Here is a 21,494-nt window from a genome sequence, read left to right as displayed (position 1 = left end):
TAAAACAACTGCGTTGTTACATCTCAGTACATTACAACGCAAGTCGTTACATTGACTTGCTCTAGGGGGCGCGCTGGACTTAGGAATAGTATAATTTACAATTCCAACTCCAGTGTGCGCAACAATAGGGAAGGTGTTAGAATTGTAAATTATACTATTCCTTATGTCAGCTCGCCCCCTAGAGCAAGTTGATGTAACGACTTGCGTTGTAATGTACTGCAAAGTAACAACGCAGTCTTTGTAATGACTGCATTGTAATCGCATGAGTTGTAACGCATGAGATGTAATGGTGGTTTCCCCACCAGCATTCATATATCTCTCTATGGCTAAATTAGAAAAAGGCTTCCCAGCGCTGAGGAAAAGGTGCTGTTGGGAAAGAGGGGAGTTATCAGGGGAAGAGCCATGTTTTTAAACTTTTCCTAAAAATTAGTTCATATCTTAACTGTCACATTTCTTTGGGTAAGGAGTTTCACATCCTGGGCGGACGAAAGATTTTCCTTCCCATCTGGATCTCTTAATTCTTGTCATCTTTATGAGTAGGTCTGAGGAAGATCTCAGAGACCAACCTGGAACATATGGAGTAACAAGAGTTCTCAGTAGGGCAGGACCCTTGTTGTTCATAGCTTTGTGAGTTATACATAAAGATATAAATGTGATCCTGACTTGGATCTCTAGCCAGTGCAGTACGTTCAGTGAGGCTATCACTGACTCTTGTCTGGGAACACCACAGAGTATCCTGGTTGCAGCATTTAGAACCACCTGTAGCCTGTTCACTACATATTTGGGTGAGCCCAGATAGAGGGAGTTGCCGTAGTCTAACCGTGACATTGCCAAGGCCTTGACTACTGTTCTCCGTGTCTGATCAGGGATAAGAGGATAGTGGTACTGCCTGGTTCTGGAAGCCAGCTAATGATGCCCCTGGGTATGGAATTGTTTCCCAAGAACATCAGTTATGTTTTGTCTCCATTCAGTCGTAGGCTAGACCTGGTCATCCATTCAGCAATCTTTTCCATGCAGGGTGCCGATTGGTTATGATTGGACCAAGGGCCCTCCATAACCAATAGTACCAGCTGGGTTTCATCTGCGTTTGATACGATGGATAGGCCAAAATTCTTCACTATGTTTGCCAGTGGTTGCATGTATAGATTAAATAAGGTGGGACTCAGGGCGGATCCCTGTAGGACTTCACATGATACCTGTTGGACTTATGAAAGGTGTTTGTCTTCCATTCTCTGAAATGATCTATCCTCTAAGAATGAGGAGAGCCAGTTAAGGGCACTGTTTCCAATGCCTGCCTCCTTCAGCCTGAGGATTATGGTGTTATGATCAATAGAGTCAAACGCCGCACTAAGATCAAGTAGCAGGATTACGGCTACACCCCCCTGATCAAGGATTGCTTTGAGTTCTTCCATGACCACCAGCATGGCCAATTCTGTACTATGTTGTGGTCTGAAGCCCATTTGATGGTGTTGGTGCAACATCTCATTTTCTTCCAGAAACGGGGACATAGTATGATTGACCTGCTTTTCCACTAATCTTCAACTCTTGTGAGATGTATAATGAATTTAAATATCACTCTTGTCTGGAGACTGAACTAAATCATTATCTCTATCACTTGACAGTAGGAAGATTGTATCACAACTAAAATGCGCCAGCCAGACACCTCCTAAATAAGCTTAATGTGGATATGAACAAACTGCCATGCTATCAACTTACCCCAAACCTCCAGACTGAAAATAAATGTTGGAAAAACAGGTGACCAGGCAATTTCAGTAAAACAATAAATACTTATCACTTCTATATAACTAGCAATCAGGATTTTAGCTTGCGAGGGCACAGACACCCCCCTCTTTAACATACGTCATAAACTACAGCTATCGCTTGAGGAATATCAAGCATATATGAATATAAATACTGCTCGACCTCTCAATTGCCTATGATACCATCTATCACACTATCATTCACAGACACCCGTAAAAATAACTGTTCAGGATAGCATGTGTGCATTATATCATGCTCACGGGGTCACATCTCGTTTTCACCACATGTTTTGTTATTTAAAAAAAACACCTTGCATTTATTTGTTTCCCACATTTTTTTACCTCTCGTATGTGATGAAAACAGGGGCAAAGAACTTGATGAGAGAGGCTTGACACTGACCTTCATAGACAAACTCATGCTGGTGCTTCCATAAAGCAAGGTAAGGCAACTGTCTTACAAGGCCCCACCTACTAAAGATGTAGGTGTACTACATAAGGCATTTTTCAGCAAGCAAAATACATGCCACCATCTCTCAGCACCATCTCAGCCACCACCATCTGTCAGCAACATCTCAGCCACCACCATCTCTCAGCAGCATTTCAGCCGCTATCATCTCTCACACCATATCAGCCGCCACCTTCTCTCAGCACCATCTCAGCCTCCACCATCTCTCAGCACCATCTCAACTGCCACCATCTCTCAGCAGCATCTCTGCTGCCACCATCTCTCAGCAGCATCTCAGCTTCCGCCATCTCTCAGCACCATCTCACCTGCCGCCATCTCTCAGCACCATCTCAGCCGCCGCCATCTCTCAGCACCATCTCAGCCACCGCCGTCTCTCACTCCCACCTCAGCCGCCTCCATCTGTCGGCACCATCTCAGTCGCCATAGTCTCTCAGCACCATCTCAGCCGCCATCATCCCTCAGCACCATCTCAGCTGCCACCGTATCTCACCACCACCTCAGCTGCCACCATCTCCCAACATTGGTCTGTATGGTGCCTCCTGATGACCATCATCCACAGCCCTGCCCAATTATCACCCGCCCCTACCTTTCACCCTCTTCTGGGCCTCTCACACACTAATGTCATGGAGATGATGTGCGCTGGGAATCCTTATATTGTACCTGCAGTACAAGCATTTTAGGGTGATACAAAGACCACCATTTACTGAGCTACAGAGAGAGTGAATCTTTATGTTAAACAACAATAACATTGAGACGCAATATGATCCTCTCTGGTTTACCTTATGTCCTTCGGGGCCATGTGCGCCCATCAGGCCAGGTTGCCCGGACATTCCAGGTTCCCCTTTTGATCCCTAAAAAATTAAAAGTGGAAGTTAAAAATAACGAACCATTGTTTCTCTGGAGTACCTCTTGTTGAAAAGAGTGCTTGACCATATTGACTCTGTCTCAAAGTAACACTAAGGATAGGTAATGGCAAGCTAATAAGATACTACAAAATAGCGCAGCAGAGCGTCAGATAGCATTGCATAAGATATCATACCATAACATGCTTTACAACGTTCATTTATTTTAAATGTGTTAGGTGTGTTATATCAGTTCCTTGTACCAGAGGCATCAGGAAGTATATTTAGTCTATTTTTTAAGCATAAGAGCTGAGTCAAAATAATGTTTTAACATTTATAAATGTATTTATTAAAAGTTAGTTTCTAAATGTGAGAAGATTTCTGACTTTTTATAAATCTACCCATGAGGACAAATGGAATTGTAAGCAATTTATAGATCTTTATGAATGCTGCTCAGTCCCTATACTTACTCCAGAAGAACATCTGTATGTAAAAGCTGGAAATTGAGAATTACATATACAACACCCTTTTCGTTGTTTTTTTCCTTCAGCTAGGAGATATATTTCCTTAAGGCAAAAATATCTCCCGTTACCTTTTTAAATATGGGGTTGTTTGCTTCTCTTTCCTTCACCTGAAACAGACTTGCTCAAAGCGTATTTTGAATCCTTTTTTTATGTGTGCCCAAAGTGGCAATGGTCATAGAAAATGGATTGTGAGAACTCATGAAATTAAGAGTTAATGAGTGTAACACAGATTTTGCATGCTACCACATCCCCCATAACCCCACTTCCTCCCCCCAGCCCACCCTCACCCCATTCCTATCTTTAACACTACATGTAGCACAGTATGCCATACAGTTTCTGCTATTGCCTTCAATTTTCAGACCTAAACGTACAGTGAACTTGATTTAAAGCATACTTTTATTCTAATGCCTGACCACAGATATTTAAAAGCGCACCTTAAAGTATGCGATCATTATATAACTCAGCATCTTAGTATCAACTACATTATTGTAGCTACCAAGGGTGGAAATGAATAGAGCATCTCTGGTGATGATCTGAAGGATACCCTTACCCTGTGGTAACCACGGCTGGGCCTGTGTGTTACCTAAGCTTATATTACTCTTTGTCCAGTGTGTGTACATGTGCTGGCGGCTTTCTGTAGTAAATGTAGAAGCGTACTTACTTTGTGTCCTGGAAGGCCTGGAGACCCGGGCAATCCGGCCTCACCTGCAACCCCCTAATTAGAGAAAGAGAGTTTAGAACATCACAAGATTTTCTGATGGCTGCTCATACAATTTGGGAGTGGACAACGCATGTATGCGTGAAAACTTGTACACATAATAGTACCTTTGGGCCATGAGGTCCTTCTGCTCCAGGGAGGCCTATCGCTCCGTTATCTCCCTAAAAAACATAAACAAGGATGTTAGAACACATGTTATTTCAAAATCTATATTACACAATATATATATATATATTCACTGAAAAAAACATAGGTTACACATACGTTAGAGTTAGCTAGACATTTCTCTCATACAAAACCATTGAAATTCCCCCGTTATAGTTAGTTCAGCTAACTATAACTCGAGCACCCGCAATGCACTGCTGATGACTTCACATATTACGATTCAGAAAAAGGGATGGTGATGAACAGAGTGTCTGAATTAAGCAGACCACTCTTACCCAGTCCAAAGATCAGGGCTTGATCCATCACCGTTTTTTAGCTCACCGCACCATCCCAGCTCAGAACCTGGCTACATGCAAATTAGTCTGTTCCTGTCCCAGTGCATGATGGAAACAGGGCAAACCAAACTACCAAGCCAATTCTTATACTGGGAAGGAAACAAGCTTCCGGGGACCGGTTTCTGGCATTTCAGCCGTCGTCGGCCCGGCTTGCTTGAATCCTGATGGTGCAATGAGCAAGGGACTCACATCTGAGTATACCCTTCCACGCTTATGGTAGACAAAATGATTCAGAAAAGGGGATGGTGATGAACAGAGTGTCTGAATTAAGCAGACCACTCTTACCCAGTCCAAAGATCAGGGCTTGATCCATCACCGTTTTTTAGCTCACTGCACCATCCCAGCTCAGAACCTGGCTACATGCAAATTAGTCAGTTCCTGTCCCAGTGCATGATGGGAACAGGGCAAACCAAACTACCAAGCCAATTCTTATACTGGGAAGGAAAAAAGCTTCCGGGGACCGGTTTCTGGCATTTCAGCCGTCGTCGGCCCCGCTTGCTTGAATCCTGATGGTGCAATGAGCAAGGGAATCACATCTGAGTATACCCTTCCACGCTTATGGTGGACAAAATGATTCAGAAAAGGGGATGGTGATGAACAGAGTGTCTGAATTATGCAGACTACTCTTACCTAGTCCAAAGATCAGGGCTTGATCCATCACCGTCTTTTAGCTCACTGCACCATCCCAGCTCAGAACCTGGCTACATGCAAATTAGTCTGTTCCTGTCCCAGTGCATGATGGGAACAGGGCAAACCAAACTACCAAGCCAATTCTTTTACTGGGAAGGAAACAAGCTTCCAGGGACCGGTTTCTGGCATTTCAGCCATCGTCCGCCCGGCTTGCTTGAATCCTGATGGTGCAATGAGCAAGGGACTCACATCTGAGTATACCCTTCCACGCTTATGGTGGACAAAATGATTCAGAAAAGGGGATGGTGATGAACAGAGTGTCTGAATTAAGCAGACCACTCTTACACAGTCCAAAGATCAGGGCTTGATCCATCATCTTTTTTTAGCTCACTCCACCATCCCAGCTCAGAACCTGGCTACATACAAATTAGTCTGTTCCTGTCCCAGTGCATGATGGGAACAGGCCAAACCAAACTACCAAGCCAATTCTTATACTGTCAAGCAAACAAACTTCCGGGGACCGGTTTCTGGCATTTCAGCCGTCGCCGGCCCGGCTTGCTTGAATCCTGATGGTGCAATGAGCAACGGACTCACATCTGAGTATACCCTTCCACGCTTATGGTGGACAAAATGATTCAGAAAAGGGGATGGTGATGAACAGAGTGTCTGAATTAAGCAGACCACTCTTACCCAGTCCAAAGATCAGGGCTTGATCCATCATCGTTTTTTAGCTCACTGCACCATCCCAGCTCAGAACCTGGCTACATGCAAATTAGTCTGTTCCTGTCCCAGTGAATGATGGGAACAGGGCAAACCAAACTACCAAGCCAATTCTTATACTGGGAAGGAAACACGCTTCCGGGGACCGGTTTCTGGCATTTCAGCCGTCGTCGGCCCGGCTTGCTTGAATCCTGATGGTGCAATGAGCAAGGGACTCACATCTGAGTATACCCTTCCACGCTTATGGTGGACAAAATGATTCAGAAAAGGGGATGGTGATGAACAGAGTGTCTGAATTAAGCAGACCACTCTTACCCAGTCCAAAGATCAGGGCTTGATCCATCACCGTTTTTAGCTCACTGCACCATCCCAGCTCAGAACCTGGCTACATGCAAATTAGTCTGTTCCTGTCCCAGTGCATGATGGGAACAGGGCAAACCAAACTACCAAGCCAATTCTTATACTGGGAAGGAAACAAGCTTCCGGGGACCGGTTTCTGGCATTTCAGCCGTCGTCGGCCCAGCTTGCTTGAATCCTGATGGTGCAATGAGCAAGGGACTCACATCTGAGTATACCCTTCCACGCTTATGGTGGACAAAATGATTCAGAAAAGGGGATGGTGATGAACAGAGTCTCTAAATTAAGCAGACCACTCTTACCCAGTCCAAAGATCAGGGCTTGATCCATCACCGTTTTTTAGCTCACTGCACCATCCCAGCTCAGAACCTGGCTACATGCAAATTAGTCTGTTCCTGTCCCAGTGCATGATGGGAACAGGGCAAACCAAACTACCAAGCCAATTCTTATACTGGGAAGGAAACAAGCTTCCGGGGACCGGTTTCTGGCATTTCAGCCGTCGTCGGCCCGGCTTGCTTGAATCCTGATGGTGCAATGAGCAAGGGACTCACATCTGAGTATACCCTTCCACGCTTATGGTGGACAAAATGATTCAGAAAAGGGGATGGTGATGAACAGAGTGTCTGAGTGCCCTGTTCCCATGATGCACTGGGCCAGGGACAGACTGATTTGCATATATCCAGGTTCTGAGCTGGGATGGTGCAGTGAGATAAATAATGGTGATGGATCAAGCCCTGATCTTTGGACTGGGTAAGAGTGGTCTGCTTAATTCAGACACTCTGTTCATCACCACCCCCTTTTCTGAATCGTTTTTGGCCACTATAGATGTGGCAGGGTATACTCAGACATGATTCCCTTTCTCACTGCACCATCAGGGTTCAAGCAAGCCGGGCCGAAGACGGCTGAAATGCCAGAAACCGGTCCCCGGTAGCTTGTCTCATTTCTGGTGAAGAATTGGCTTGGTAGTTTAGTCTGCCCTGTTCCCATGATGCACTGGGCCAAGGACATACTGATTTGCATATAGCCAGGTTCTGAGCTGGGATGGTGCAGTGAGATAAATAACGGTGATGGATCAAGCCCTGATCTTTGGACTGGGTAAGAGTGGTCTGATTAATTCAGACACTCTGTTCATCACCACCCCCTTTTCTGAATCGTTTTTGGCCACTATAGGTGTGGCAGGGTATACTCAGACATGAGTCCCTTTTTTCACTGCACCATCAGGATTCAAGCAAGCCGGGCCGAAGACGGCTGAAATGCCAGAAACCGGTCCCCGGTAGCTTGTCTCCTTTCTGGTGAAGAATTGGCTTGTTAGTTTAGTCTGCCCTGTTCCCATGATGCACTGGGCCAGGGACAGACTGATTTGCATATAGCCAGGTTCTGAGCTGGGATGGTGCAGTGAGATAAATAACGGTGATGGATCAAGCCCTGATCTTTGGACTGGGTAAGAGTGGTCTGCTTAATTCAGACACTCTGTTCATCACCACCCCCTTTTCTGAATCGTTTTGGCCACTATAGGTGTGGCAGGGTATACTCAGACATGAGTCCCTTTCTCACTGCACCATCAGGATTCAAGCAAGCCGGGCCGAAGACGGCTGAAATGCCAGAAACCGGTCCCCGGTAGCTTGTCTCCTTTCTGGTGAAGAATTGGCTTGGTAGTTTAGTCTGCCCTGTTCCCATGATGCACTGGGCCAGGGACAGACTGATTTGCATATAGCCAGGTTCTGAGCTGGGATGGCGCAGTGAGATAAATAACGGTGATGGATCAAGCCCTGATCTTTGGACTGGGTAAGAGTGGTCTGCTTAATTCAGACACTCTGTTCATCACCACCCCCTTTTCTGAACTGTTTTTGGCCACTATAGGTGTGGCAGGGTATACTCAGACATGAGTCCCTTTCTCACTGCACCATCAGGATTCAAGCAAGCCGGGCCGAAGACGGCTGAAATGCCAGAAACCGGTCCCCGGTAGCTTGTCTCCTTTCTGGTGAAGAATTGGCTTGGTAGTTTAGTCTGCCCTGTTCCCATGATGCACTGGGCCAGGGACAGACTGATTTGCATATAGCCAGGTTCTGAGCTGGGATGGTGCAGTGAGATAAATAACGGTGATGGATCAAGCCCTGATCTTTGGACTGGGTAAGAGTGGTCTGCTTAATTCAGACACTCTATTCATCACCGCCCCCTTTTCTGAATCGTTTTTGGCCACTATAGGTGTGGCAGGGTATACTCAGACATGAGTCCCTTTCTCACTGCACCATCAGGATTCAAGTAAGCCGGGCCGAAGACGGCTGAAATGCCAGAAACCGGTCCCCGGTAGCTTGTCTCCTTTCTGGTGAAGAATTGGCTTGGTAGTTTAGTCTGCCCTGTTCCCATGATGCACTGGGCCAGGGACAGACTGATTTGCATATAGCCACTTTCTGAGCTGGGATGGTGCAGTGAGATAAATAACGGTGATGGATCAAGCCCTGATCTTTGGACTGGGTAAGAGTGGTCTGCTTAATTCAGACACTCTATTCATCACCGCCCCCTTTTCTGAATCGTTTTTGGCCACTATAGGTGTGGCAGGGTATACTCAGACATGAGTCCCTTTCTCACTGCACCATCAGGATTCAAGTAAGCCGGGCCGAAGACGGCTGAAATGCCAGAAACCGGTCCCCGGTAGCTTGTCTCCTTTCTGGTGAAGAATTGGCTTGGTAGTTTAGTCTGCCCTGTTCCCATGATGCACTGGGCCAGGGACAGACTGATTTGCATATAGCCACTTTCTGAGCTGGGATGGTGCAGTGAGATAAATAACGGTGATGGATCAAGCCCTGATCTTTGGACTGGGTAAGAGTGGTCTGCTTAATTCAGACACTCTGTTCATCACCACCCCCTTTTCTGAATCGACTTTACATATTACATCACTCATGACATGGTCAGTGACATCAGTCATGACATCACTGATGACAGCTCAAATGTGCCCACCGTGCGCGCACCTCGTGATTTAAAAAAAATGTTTTTGGGGCCTTCGGGGTCCTTCAGGGACCCCCTCAGAAGGCCTAGGGGGTCAGGGGGTCTCTACCCTGCCCCCTTTTCACGTTATCCACTTTGGTTTTTGGCTCTCTTCTGCCTCAGAGACACAAAATGGGGGCTAAAGGGTGCGAGCACCGTGCGCGCAACTCGCGATTTTAAAAAAAAATGTTTTTTTCCTTCATGGTCCTTCAGGGACCCCCTCAGAAGGACTAGAGGGTCAGGGGGTCTCTACCTGGCCCCCTTTTCACGTTATCCACTTTTGTTTTTAGCTCTCTCCTGCCTCGGGGGTGCATGCACCGTGTGCGCACCACGCGATTAAAAAAAATAATAATAATACATTTTTGGGGCCTTCAGGGTCCTTCAGGGACTAGGGCCTAGGGGGTCAGGAAGTCTCTACCCTGTCCCCTTTTCACGTTCTCCACTATTTTTTTGGGCCCTCTTCTGCCTTTGACACAAAATGGCGGCCAACAGTTCCTGGTTTCCTCCGAAAAGAATGTTGACAGACGTCTAAGAACAAATCAGAATTCAGCTCGCGCACACCCGTTTCGCGCACCATGCGTGCACGGTGCACGTTTATAGATATATATATTTTTTTTCTTCTAATTTTCTCAGTAACTACTGGAAGGATTTACACCATTTAAGCAAAAGGTGATCTGCGAATCAGACTCATTTGCCAAATTTGATGTAATTCCGTTCAGCGGTTCGGGCTGTAGCCGTGTCTAAAGGTCCTATGGAAATTAACATGGGGAAAACACGTTTTGGGACCCCCCTTTTTTCTCTGCCCCTGCTTTAAGAATCTACCCGGGACTTTCAGGGAAGAAGCGGAGCGGAACGGGCCATCTTCTTTGAGAAATTCGCAAAGATTCGTCCACCGGCGCCAAAGTTATTCCCAATAGAATGTTGCAGATTTCCTAAGGAAACTAGGTCCTAACTATAACTACCTACTAGGGACCGCCAGTAGGTAATATATACGCTGAGAATCTAGGATTGGTACTGTTTAAACTGCAGTTTTTCTATCTGTGAGTATCTGAAAATCTGTCCTAGTTTCCCCTGTATGTGCTTAGGCCTGCTAGTGCACCCCCCCGCCCCTCCTTTCGGGTCTCCTAAATGTTAAAAAGGCAAACCACACCCTCAGGGGCTAAGCAGAGTGCGTTTTATGACACTGTAGAATCTGTTTTAATGTTTAAAATGTGTTTGGAAAGTGTATGTAACCCTTGTTTCAGGCTAGAAAAAGGGATTTGTTGTCATGCATGAAAAGCAGTAATTAAGTGGCTTAGATTTGGGCCTACTTGCAAGGTAAACCAGGACCAGCAAAGTGTGGACTAAGCCTGTCTGTATGCAAGGAGATTCTGATCTTCAGGAGCAGCTCACTGCCCCCTTGCCATCAGTCTGGGCTTTCCTGATTGGCCCTCTACCTCCCAAGCAAACCTTGACCCCCCCACCCCCACCTGCAGTATTCCTTAAGGTGTGTGCAGGGCACCCCAAGACCGCCATCTTGTAGCCCCAACCTCTCTGTGCCCTACAGAGCCCAGTGAACAAACGACAGAGAAGGTGGTAAGAACACAGACTTGTGCTGTATTTTTTAATCTTAAAACTGCTGTTTATCCCTGGGGCTACAGTTTCTATTGGACTTAGGGCCTTGGGATTTATTTGTGATTGGCTGCTAGATCTAGGACTGTGATTGGTTGCATAGGCTTGGTCTCATATTGGTCCTAGGGCTTAGGGATAGTACTGTGATTGATTAGGGTTAGGCCTAGGGTTCCCATTGGCTGAAGGTGTCACCTGACCACTAGGGCTATTTAAGCCTAGGGTTCAGGGTGTCTCTGTCCAGGCCTCGGTGCTAAGGGTAGAGAGGGCAATGGCAGTTGCCTGTTTGGTCCTGTTTGGGACTGGTCAGGCCTAGGGCCAGAATTGCTGCTCTTTTTACCATTTACTAGAAAGCACCTTAACCCATTCACATCCACAGACATAATAACACAATCACAGCAAATGCACTTTGCTCATTTACTACAAACATACATTAACCACAATTCACCATCTCAACAACTGCCAACAATCCCACAAACAACACTTATACATCCTTCTACCCCAACTACCACACAATGGCACTATCACTCACAGACAAAACACCACTCTATCCTATATCACTAACAAATCCACACATCGCCAACACAAACCAAATCCACACTATACATAACTATATCCCATCCGAAAACACACTCCCTGCTCATGCAAAGCACCAGCTCTACCCTGTACTTACTCCTAACAAATCCCTTTCTGTCACCATCACACCTATACTCAGCCTTCCATCATTTAATCCACCAACATCCTCTTCCTCTTTTCATCAAAGAAATACAACCCTTACACTCCGCTCTACCATACTACCTCTTCCAGCGATCAAATCTAACACAACACTCTTAACTCTTGTCCGTCCCCTCTCACACACCACGTGCACCCTTTTCCAGAACACATCACTACCCCTTTACCATTCAGCTTCCACTCACCAACAATACTTTATATTTAAATACTTCTCAGAAAACAACTACATCACCATCTCCTTTCACACCGCCTCAAAATCCAAACATAACACACACACCAGCACAACAAAATCTCACACACACACACACTACCTCATAATAATTTTCATCACAAACTAGAAACATACACCCACCCTCCTGACTGCACAAATAATACACACCCTAAACCAGCTCTACTGACAGCTTTCTCTCTTCCCCCACATCTAACATATATACAGCAACACAGCAACTCTCATTCAACCGCATCTCATCCATTGGACAATTTAAAACCTTACAATATGACCCACTTGCTGCACCACCATCCCTAACTCAGACACTTTCCACCCTAAACAGACGCAAACAAAATAAACAATATGCCACTCTTCACAACTTTGCATCTCCATGTCTACTGCACAACAAGTCTACTATACAAAAACAACACAGCTCACCAACTCACTCTCAATCACCATCTCCACCACCTATACAAGCAGACCCATCAAAATGCCTGCTTAGTCGGCTGGACGAGGAATACGATACAGAAAAGCTACAATATGGCTATCCTCATACAGCTACTACAATCACAAAGGACACGCCTGCTACAAGTCCACAAAATACTGCTATTCTTCTACAAAACAAAGTCCCACCATCACCAAAACGCAATCTCTAAACTGTGGCCCTAGTAAGATTCTGGCAGCGCCAGGAACTAGGTGAGGATAATAAAGTCTCACAATGGTGCAGAAATGAGATATTGAGGAGTAATCTAACATGGGCTAAAGGGATAAGAAAAACCCTGATAAAAGTTTGTACAATGATGAGGCTCAAATTTAGCCCCCTGTCCTGACAAATTGAGACCGAGAGGAGGGACTTAGGTCTCTGGGGAAAGAAATCTTGCAAGTTAAAGATCAAGAGTACCTAATGGGGAAAAAATTGGTATGCTTTATGGCTACTGTGTGGCAAAAGGAATTTAATTTCCCATACATTGATAGATTACCCTGTCCACAACTGAGAAGAGAAGTGTTAAAGCTGAGAATAGGTGTTAACCCTTGCTATTCCAATAATGAAGTAAAAAAAAGAGCAATGATCGATAGTAAGGGGAAATGTTACTGCTCCATGGGGACAACATGTGATACCATACACATTTTATTGGATTGCCAACTGGTTATAGATATACGGAAATCATTTTTACGTCAGATTTTTAAAAAGTATAGTATAAAAAAGAGGGCACAGGGAGCAGAACTTTTACTAGAAATGAGAGATTTGGATATAGCCTGTGCGATGGAAAGGTTTATGAAAAAAGTAAAATAATTTTTTTAATGCGAATAGTATCCCAAAGGGCGCCTGATTGCAGGATATGTGTAGGAAGCACAGCTGAAAATAGGATAAAGGATCTTATCCTGGATTCGTATGGTGTTGAGTTTAAAGTTGTGCCTCAGGGAGAGCATGCAAAAAGCTAAAGTAATTCGAAATACTCCCAATAATGAGTCTTGTTTTAACCTATGAAACGTATTAGGATATATTTTATGCTGGGAGTTAAGGAAGGAACAATTTTTAACGCATTAATCATGATGAAGTTTTACTGTTTATTGTGTAATTTGTGATTTTAAAGCACTGTTTTTATGACGATTTTTATACGTTTAAGGACTGTATAGTCCAAATAAACTTTATCTTTGAACTGAACTAAACTGTCTACTAATAAATGCTTGATCTCTCTCTAAAAACAAGCATCACATCTATGACCTTCTCACTGACTCACAACCTGACTTACTGAATCATGGTTGGGAGATGGCATGGTTTCAGTGCTGCATGAAGCCATTCCTCTAGTCTATCAAACTATCACACAAACTCATATAGGCAAAAGAGGAGGTGGCCTAGCTGTTGTATTAAAGCAAACACTAAATATCACTAATGTCGACAACCTTTCCATACACGGTTGTGAGTCCCTCTTCACCAGATGCAACCCTACACCATCTTCCTCCTGTAACTTCCTACTCCTTTACAGACCTCCACCTATCATTGCAACATTCCCTGACACCCTTCTAGACACAGTTTCAAACCTAAAAGCACTACACTCCAACCTATGCATTATTGGTGACCTAAACATTTGGTTTGGCAAACCCAAAGTGCCCCATCCAAAAATCATCTTTACTCACCTAGGCGCTCTGAACCTGCATCAGATCATTCACAAACCCAAAAACATATCTGGACACATCCTAGATGTCAATTTTACAAATACAGAACTAGTTACCTTTCAATTGATTACTCAAGCCACATAATTAGACCACCATTTGATTGCTTTCCAACAAAAAACAACACAAAGCAACACACCTAAAACCACCTTACATGCATCCACCTATCGACCGTGGAACAAACTCAATGTTGAGCACTTAGAAACAAGACTAACATCCAATACAGATGTAGGCAAAATAACTTCTGTACAAAAACTATATGAGTGGCTACAGGAAGCTTTTGATATCCTAATACCAATTAGAACAACAACCCAGGACAAAAGGAAACAGGCCCCTTGAAGAAATCTAGGGCTAAAAGAGATAACACAGTAAATTAGAAAGCTACATCACACCTGGCTCAAAACAAACAGCAATCAAGACAAACTTCACCTACAGAAACTTAACAGATTATACAAGTCAGCAATCAAAAAAGCTAAAAAAAGATACTATTCAGGCAGAATTCAAAATGCTAAATATGCAAATAAAGAATTCTATAAAATTCATAAAAAAAATTGCCTAAAAGGAACTCATCCCATTCCTCAAAAATTCACAGACAAACTAGCAAATCATTGCACAACCAAAGCAGACATGTTGGACTCCTATTTAAAATCAAGGAAAACCACCAGCACAGACCCTTTTACAAAAAAACTCCAAGAGTAGGCGAACCCAGCCTTTGCATTCCTTGCAACAAATATCACACAATGAATTTATAGATCTGGTCGAAGCAAGCAGGACTGCCAGGCAGTCCTTTTGACCCATATCCACCAAAAACCTTCAAAGAAATTATCTTTAGTATCTCTGCTGCCACACCAATAAGAAGAATCATCAACAATTCCTTAACTATGGGAATACTTCCAGAAGCCCTAAAAAAACCATACATACTCCCATTACTAAAGAAAACAAACGTGGACCCGCTTACCCCCGACAACTACACAAATGGAGTTTTCCATGCCAAACTGATAAAAAGAGCAGCATTCGCCCAGATGTCAAAAATCATTGAAGATAATGTCATGCTTTCAGACTTCCAAACAGAATACTGTTCAGGGAGAGGCACAAAATTTGCTCTCATTGCCATCTGGGATGTCCTTAAGAACCCAGTTGACTGGAACAGGGTTGCTGCACTACTTATCTTGGACACCTCAGCTGCCTTTAACACAGTTGACCATGGCACTCTTATAAAAAGACTACAAAGCCAAAATAGTGGCGACTGCTCTCAACTGGATCACATCCTACTTTCAAAACAGAACATCTAGCATCCCTACCCTCCGTTTCTCAGCCAAACAGTACTTCACAAAAACTGGGGTCCCTCAAGGCTCTATCATCACACCCATGCTTTTCAACATTTGCATGATGTCATTAGCAGCACTGATCAATTAATTTCACCTAACATGCCATAACTATGCAGATGACTCAGCCCCAAAGACATTGAAAACTCATACATTTTCAGTTGCCTCAGAGCCAATTGGGTGACATGGAGCCATCTCATATTGAATGCTTCCAAGACGGAAATACTCACATGTTGCAATTGGAAAAATTCTGACCAACTTGCCGCCTGACGATGTGGGAACGCCTCCTAAGTATCTAAGGAAATATGAAACCTCAGAATTATGATTGGACTCCAAGCTATCCAAGAATGCCCAAGTGGACAAGCTAGCAAGATGAAGCTTCATTGCTATAAAATACCATGCTGCACATCTTCCCCCACCTGGAATTTCCACTCAAGACCCAGGCTACTTTCTCTCTTGTGCTGTCTAAACTCGATTACGCCAACAGACTCTTCCACAGATCATCTTTAACAACTATGAAAAGACTAGAATGGATTCAGAACTCTGCTGCCAGACTACTCCTACATGTAAAACCACAAGCCCCTATCTCTCCTGCCTTGAAGGCTCTACATTGGCAAACGGTTGCAAGAAGAACCACATTCAAGCTGCTTTGTATCACCCACATAGCAATACATGGAACAGGGCCGTTCCTCATCAAGAATAAAATCACCAAATACATTAAACAAAGGAGCCTCCGTACTAGATTGGCGCCTCGCCTCATAATCCCACCATACAAGAAAAAAACATTGGTGGCACATCCTTCTCTGTTCAAGCAGCCAAACTATGGAACTCTTTACCCCCACCCCCCAGACATCAGATCCACGAATAATGATTTATCCTCAGAAGGTTACTCAAGAGTTGGCTCTTCCCCCATTTAACCACCATACTCAAACATAAATGTTCAGCATTTCCCTGAGTATATAAGCATTTATTTGGATTATATGTATGTATCTAGATATGTGTATTCCTTTGTATAAATGTGAATAATAATTATGTTTATAAATATATAGATATTCATTAGGTCTGCCTAACAAACGTACATATCACTTATTGTTATAACATTCTATGTTTAACATGTATATAGGTCACTGCATGAATAAGTACTTATGTATCTTTATATTTATTACTTTACTCCTAATTCAGCATCTCCAATGCACTACCCTATATCTGACCTTATACCTCCACTCTCTGACTGACTCATCCAAACCTCATTCTACTACTCTCTCCAATGCACTACCGTATTTCTCACCCAATACCTCTCAAAATATCCTCTACCTCCACTCTTTGACTCATCCCAAAACCCATTCCACTACTATAATTCAAAAATAACCCTTTCTAGTCTCTTTTGTCCTCTACCCCTCCTTGCATCATCTCAACTCTTGTTTCCCAAACAAGCCTTTCTAAACCCATACCTCGCTTATCCCTGCTAGACTCATCTGATACTTCATCTTTCTCCCTAATCCACTTCTAGAGACTCCCCCCTCGATCTCCCCTTTACACATCCCAAACCTCCTCCTACTGCAATGATCCCCCAAATTAACACTTTCTAGACCCTTCAAAATCCCTTTCAGTCCAACTAACAGACTTACATGTCCACAGCTCAAATTAATTTCATATTTCCCTAAACTAATTCCCCACTAATACTTTTTGGGTCCGGATAAGCGTGCTACTCAACGAAAAGCACTTCAGGGGTAGTAAGCGCTATATAAATGCAATTGCAATTACAATACGCTCATGTAAATTACAGTGTAAATGAAGCTTAATATTCAGTCGTTTTAACATAGACCCGAGCATGGCTATTCCATGCGAGTCATAAATGTTACTTTCAATGTGTTGGTATTCATGCCCAGACTCACGTTTCCACGAACAGATAATGTCTCTATTACATTAGTACATTTAACGGAAAAAACATCGTTTTGGATTATTTTTTCCTTTGCACAATAAGCCCTGGAATCCAGCAGGGTTTGCTCCACATCATCTTGCATACCACCTCACAAAAACGGATGAAAAGGACTGTGAAACCATTTCCAAAATACAAAATTATAAAAGATCTTTTACTGGTAAATCCATTTCCTTAGCTAATTGAGTTTTTGAATAGAAAAAAATGCATGCGGACTTCTTAATGCTCAAGAGAGCAACATGGTTTTACCCCAAACGCAACTCTTATTTCATATTTTGAAGTGGAGGTAAATTTGTTCCATTCCATTTCATGGAAACTGTTAAAAAAGAGAGTATATTCAATTAGCTGGTAAAAATGTTCGCCACCTCCAAACATCGCTCAAATACGAGACTGTGAATGGGTGGGGCAGTAGGCAAACTCTAAACATTATAGCGCTTTATTCTATGTTTATTTAACAGTCTTGACTTTCTTACTGCATGGAAGCAGTCTCATTGTAAGCTGACAAAAATCAAAGATCTTCCTTTTTCTGTATATTTTTTTTCTTTTTTTCTTTTTTTTGCTTATAGTGTGGTTAGTTGCGTTATTCGTTCTCCTTCCGCTTGGTGGCGGTAGACCTCCGTCTACAACACATTAAACAGTTCAAACACAACATACCAATCGAGGAAAATGAAACTAAAGTGAAAACAAGTAGCTACGTTTTAAAGCTGTCAAACTGAGCACCAGCTGTAATTACCTAAAAAAAAATCTGAACGTAAAGAAGCTCGTCAGTACTTGAAATAAAAGTAGAGATATGCATGAAATGGGCAGTATTTAAAGTACCTGATTCCTACTAAGGATTTTCGATACGTTCCCTCTGAGTGTAAGATATCGCTGCCTAGAGGTGGGAGTACTTATACAGTGGCGGAGGAGCGTAGCCCTACTGCCTGGCGCAGAGCCAGCAAACAAAAAGCATTTGCAATGCAATTGATCTCCCATTTTCGAGAGTTTGAACTTTTTGCATTTGTAAATGATAATGCCTTTTTTATGTTTTGAAAAGTTGCAAGCAGTGCGTATTCAGTGTAAGGCAATGTTACCATGTTTGAAGGAGAGAGCATAAGCACTTTTGTAGTCGTTAGCATTGGTAAAGTGTGCACAATCCTAAAGCCAACAAAAAACAAATTCACCAAAACAGACGGTGTGAAGGCAAAACATTTTGGCCAGACCAGACCACGGATGTCGGATCTAATTGTCTGCCCTCATAATGTTCCACTGTGCACCATGTGATCCATTATAGGAATACAGACAGTTCCAGCATACTGCTTTTAAAGCTTTCCAGACAGGTGTACTGTTTAAAATTTGAACAAATATGTGTTTCTTGATTCCTGCATATAATAGATACCCACAATTGCCCAGTTTCCTGCTACTTGTCCATTTCAAGATTGATGATAGGTATTTTTAATGGCTACACTGAATGGGACTTTGTACGCTTCTTCCTTGAATGTTTGAACTAACACCTACCCTGCCCTACCCTATACTCCAAAAGTGCAAACCCATTATCATTGAAAAAGAATACAGCGGCCATCTAGCACTTTTTTTTACATAGACTGAACTCCATTGTGTCAGATGAAATTATGCTAAACTTCTAACCTTAAGATCATTAAATGACCTTGCACCCTCGCATATTAATTTCAATCTTGTGGCAGCAACAACTTGCACAGCACAGGTTTGCTAATAATGGGAATGGAGGCCAGTGAATAATACTTGGTTTGCACTTGTACATAGTCTGTTTTCCAACTGATTTTAGATGCGTAATGCATTATTTTTAAGATTTGTGCTTGAAAAATAAATAATTTATTAGTAGGGATGCTTTTAAAACTGGAAAGGCAATTTCTGCACATGAAATCCTAGCCCACTGGCAGCCCCAAAATTTGACAAAGCATCTGTATAATCAACGTGAATGAAACTAGCGTACACTTTGACCATTAAGGACACAAAGGCGTCATCTTGGTCTTTATATGTAATATGTTTAACGTCCTATTTTAAGAAGGTTGAACAAACTCGTTATTTTGCACATCCTTGTCTAGATGAAGTCACAAATGGCACAGTGTCTGTATATAGTCACCTAAATCCACAACATGGTGATTCCGGATCTGTTTGCATACAGAACCCACTTCACTGTTTTAGACGTAACATATATAGCGCGTCACTTCAGATTTCGACCTAGCAATATTTTAGTATTGGCCCGGACAATATTATCTGTTATTTTGAAATTTTGCAATGGTGAGGAAAACCACCACAAAAGAAAATATTGTTCCGTGCGATGCCAAGTAAGTGAATCTCAAAGTGTAAATAAGTACACTGTCAGATTGGGCGCATTTTATGCTAAAATTGAAATTTTTTAATTAACTACACGATAAAGCTGTTTACTTCTTGAAATCCTTTGTAAAGGAACAAATGTATTTGCTCCTTGAACTTTTTACCTTTAATTCCTCAAAGAACAAATATGGGGGAAAGTGGATGGCCCTCTCTTACTCACAAGTGGGTTCCTGACTTGCCTCATGACATTTCTCTGTTGTCAGCTTTCTGCACATCAGTCGTTCTTAACCGATGCGAGCTCTTTATGAAAAATCTTTGCTGTCACTCAGCGTGCAGTACATATGACACCTCAGTGAATTCTGGGTGTTGCAGTCTTGGTTTGTTTCCATTCAGTTTGTTAGGCTAACACACCTGACACTAATGATTTTTATTTCCATATCCCAGGAATGGAAAGCATGCCCATGAGATGAAGTGAGTTGTTGACACTACTACATGTTTTGTTATTTCTGGATCGCTGTGCAGGCGAGGCTAGAAAGAGGTGGAGTAATGTAGACAGTGGTGCTGCTGATCTCTGAACTATCCCGGAAGTGGTGTCAGTGGGCACCATGGGATTTGAGGCATACACTTTGGACTCTTGATAGAGGCTTTTATCCCTGGCACTTATATGTATATGTCCCAGTTAAGCACTGATTCTATGTAGTTCTCGATGAATCCACTTCTGCAAGTGAGAAGAATTTGCAGTTCATCACTCAAGTGGTCCTATCTCCATCAAGAGGGAGGGTGGATGCAATCATTTGGGGATTGCGCAGAGGCCCCAGGCTTCTTAGGAGGGTCAAAATGAAACAAGGGGGAGATGTGCCAGACCTTTTTTAGTCATGTCCAGCCCTGATTACCCTCAGGATCAGCAGCATCCAAGTGCTGTTCCACTTCATGTTTTGATCCCTGAAGAGCAGCCAGGGAACCAAATTAATAAGACCAGTGTGGCTGGTGCGCAATTAAGTTCGACCTGTCTCCTATATAGAGAAAAACTCAAATAAAGAGTGAGGAGCACCTCACCAAGAGACACAAGTGTTCCCCTTAATTTTAACAATTAATAACATATGCAGAACCAAAAAAGGTGTTGGGAAGGAGGAGCATTTACCTTCCTAAAAGCATAACCAGGCCTCGGCCATTACCCAGTCCAGGCTCTCCATTCCCCACACATATTTGTTCTGCAGAGGAAAGGGATATGATGATAATATATTCAAAACTGCCATTGAAGCAAATTTGATCTTGCTGTGTCACATTCTGCTTGTGGTACTACTGTGCTTTCTTGGAAACGTGGGGTTTGGTTTCTTGCATGCTACCAACAATTTCTGCCTGCCTAACCCTGATATGTTCCACATGCTAGATGCCTCTTGTGTTTCCTGGTATTCCCTAGTCATGTTTCATTTTCCTCAGTTTGCTATAGACAGAATGGATGCCCGTTTTTGCTGTGTCATTGTTGTTTGAATTATGGATATAGTGCTGCGAGCCTCTGGGTGTCTAGCAGTATGACATTGCTTTATCTGCATGCCAACGCGCTTCTGAACTTTATGACAACTGCCTTCAGGTCATTGACTTCGGATTCAGCCTCCTGGAGGGCAGGGGAAGGAGGGTCTCTGTCTAAGGACCTCTGTCCTTGCAGAAATCATGCTGCAATAGTTCAAATCTAGCACCGTGAAATATTCA

At 43.2% G+C, this 21,494-nt stretch overlaps 1 protein-coding gene across 1 annotated transcript in view; it reads right to left on the bottom strand.

Annotated features, from left to right (window-relative positions):
• LOC147722465 (collagen alpha-1(XXI) chain-like) overlaps positions 1–21,494 on the bottom strand; it is a 675,708-nt gene that overhangs the window by 75,199 nt on the left and 579,015 nt on the right. Inside the window, exons 20-22 of the mRNA XM_086967313.1 lie at positions 4,418–4,471; positions 4,254–4,307; positions 3,006–3,077 (exon numbers count right to left, since the gene is read on the bottom strand). Coding sequence (XP_086823439.1) covers positions 3,006–3,077; positions 4,254–4,307; positions 4,418–4,471 — 180 coding nt within the window. The remainder of the gene's footprint in view (positions 1–3,005; positions 3,078–4,253; positions 4,308–4,417; positions 4,472–21,494) is intronic.

This window comes from Lissotriton vulgaris, chromosome 4_1 (assembly GCF_964263255.1).
Source record: "Lissotriton vulgaris chromosome 4_1, aLisVul1.2, whole genome shotgun sequence".
In the NCBI taxonomy this organism is placed as follows: Eukaryota; Metazoa; Chordata; class Amphibia; order Caudata; family Salamandridae; genus Lissotriton; species Lissotriton vulgaris.
The sequence above is the reverse complement of the archived record's forward strand: the minus strand, read 5'-3'. Positions and strand labels throughout refer to the sequence as shown.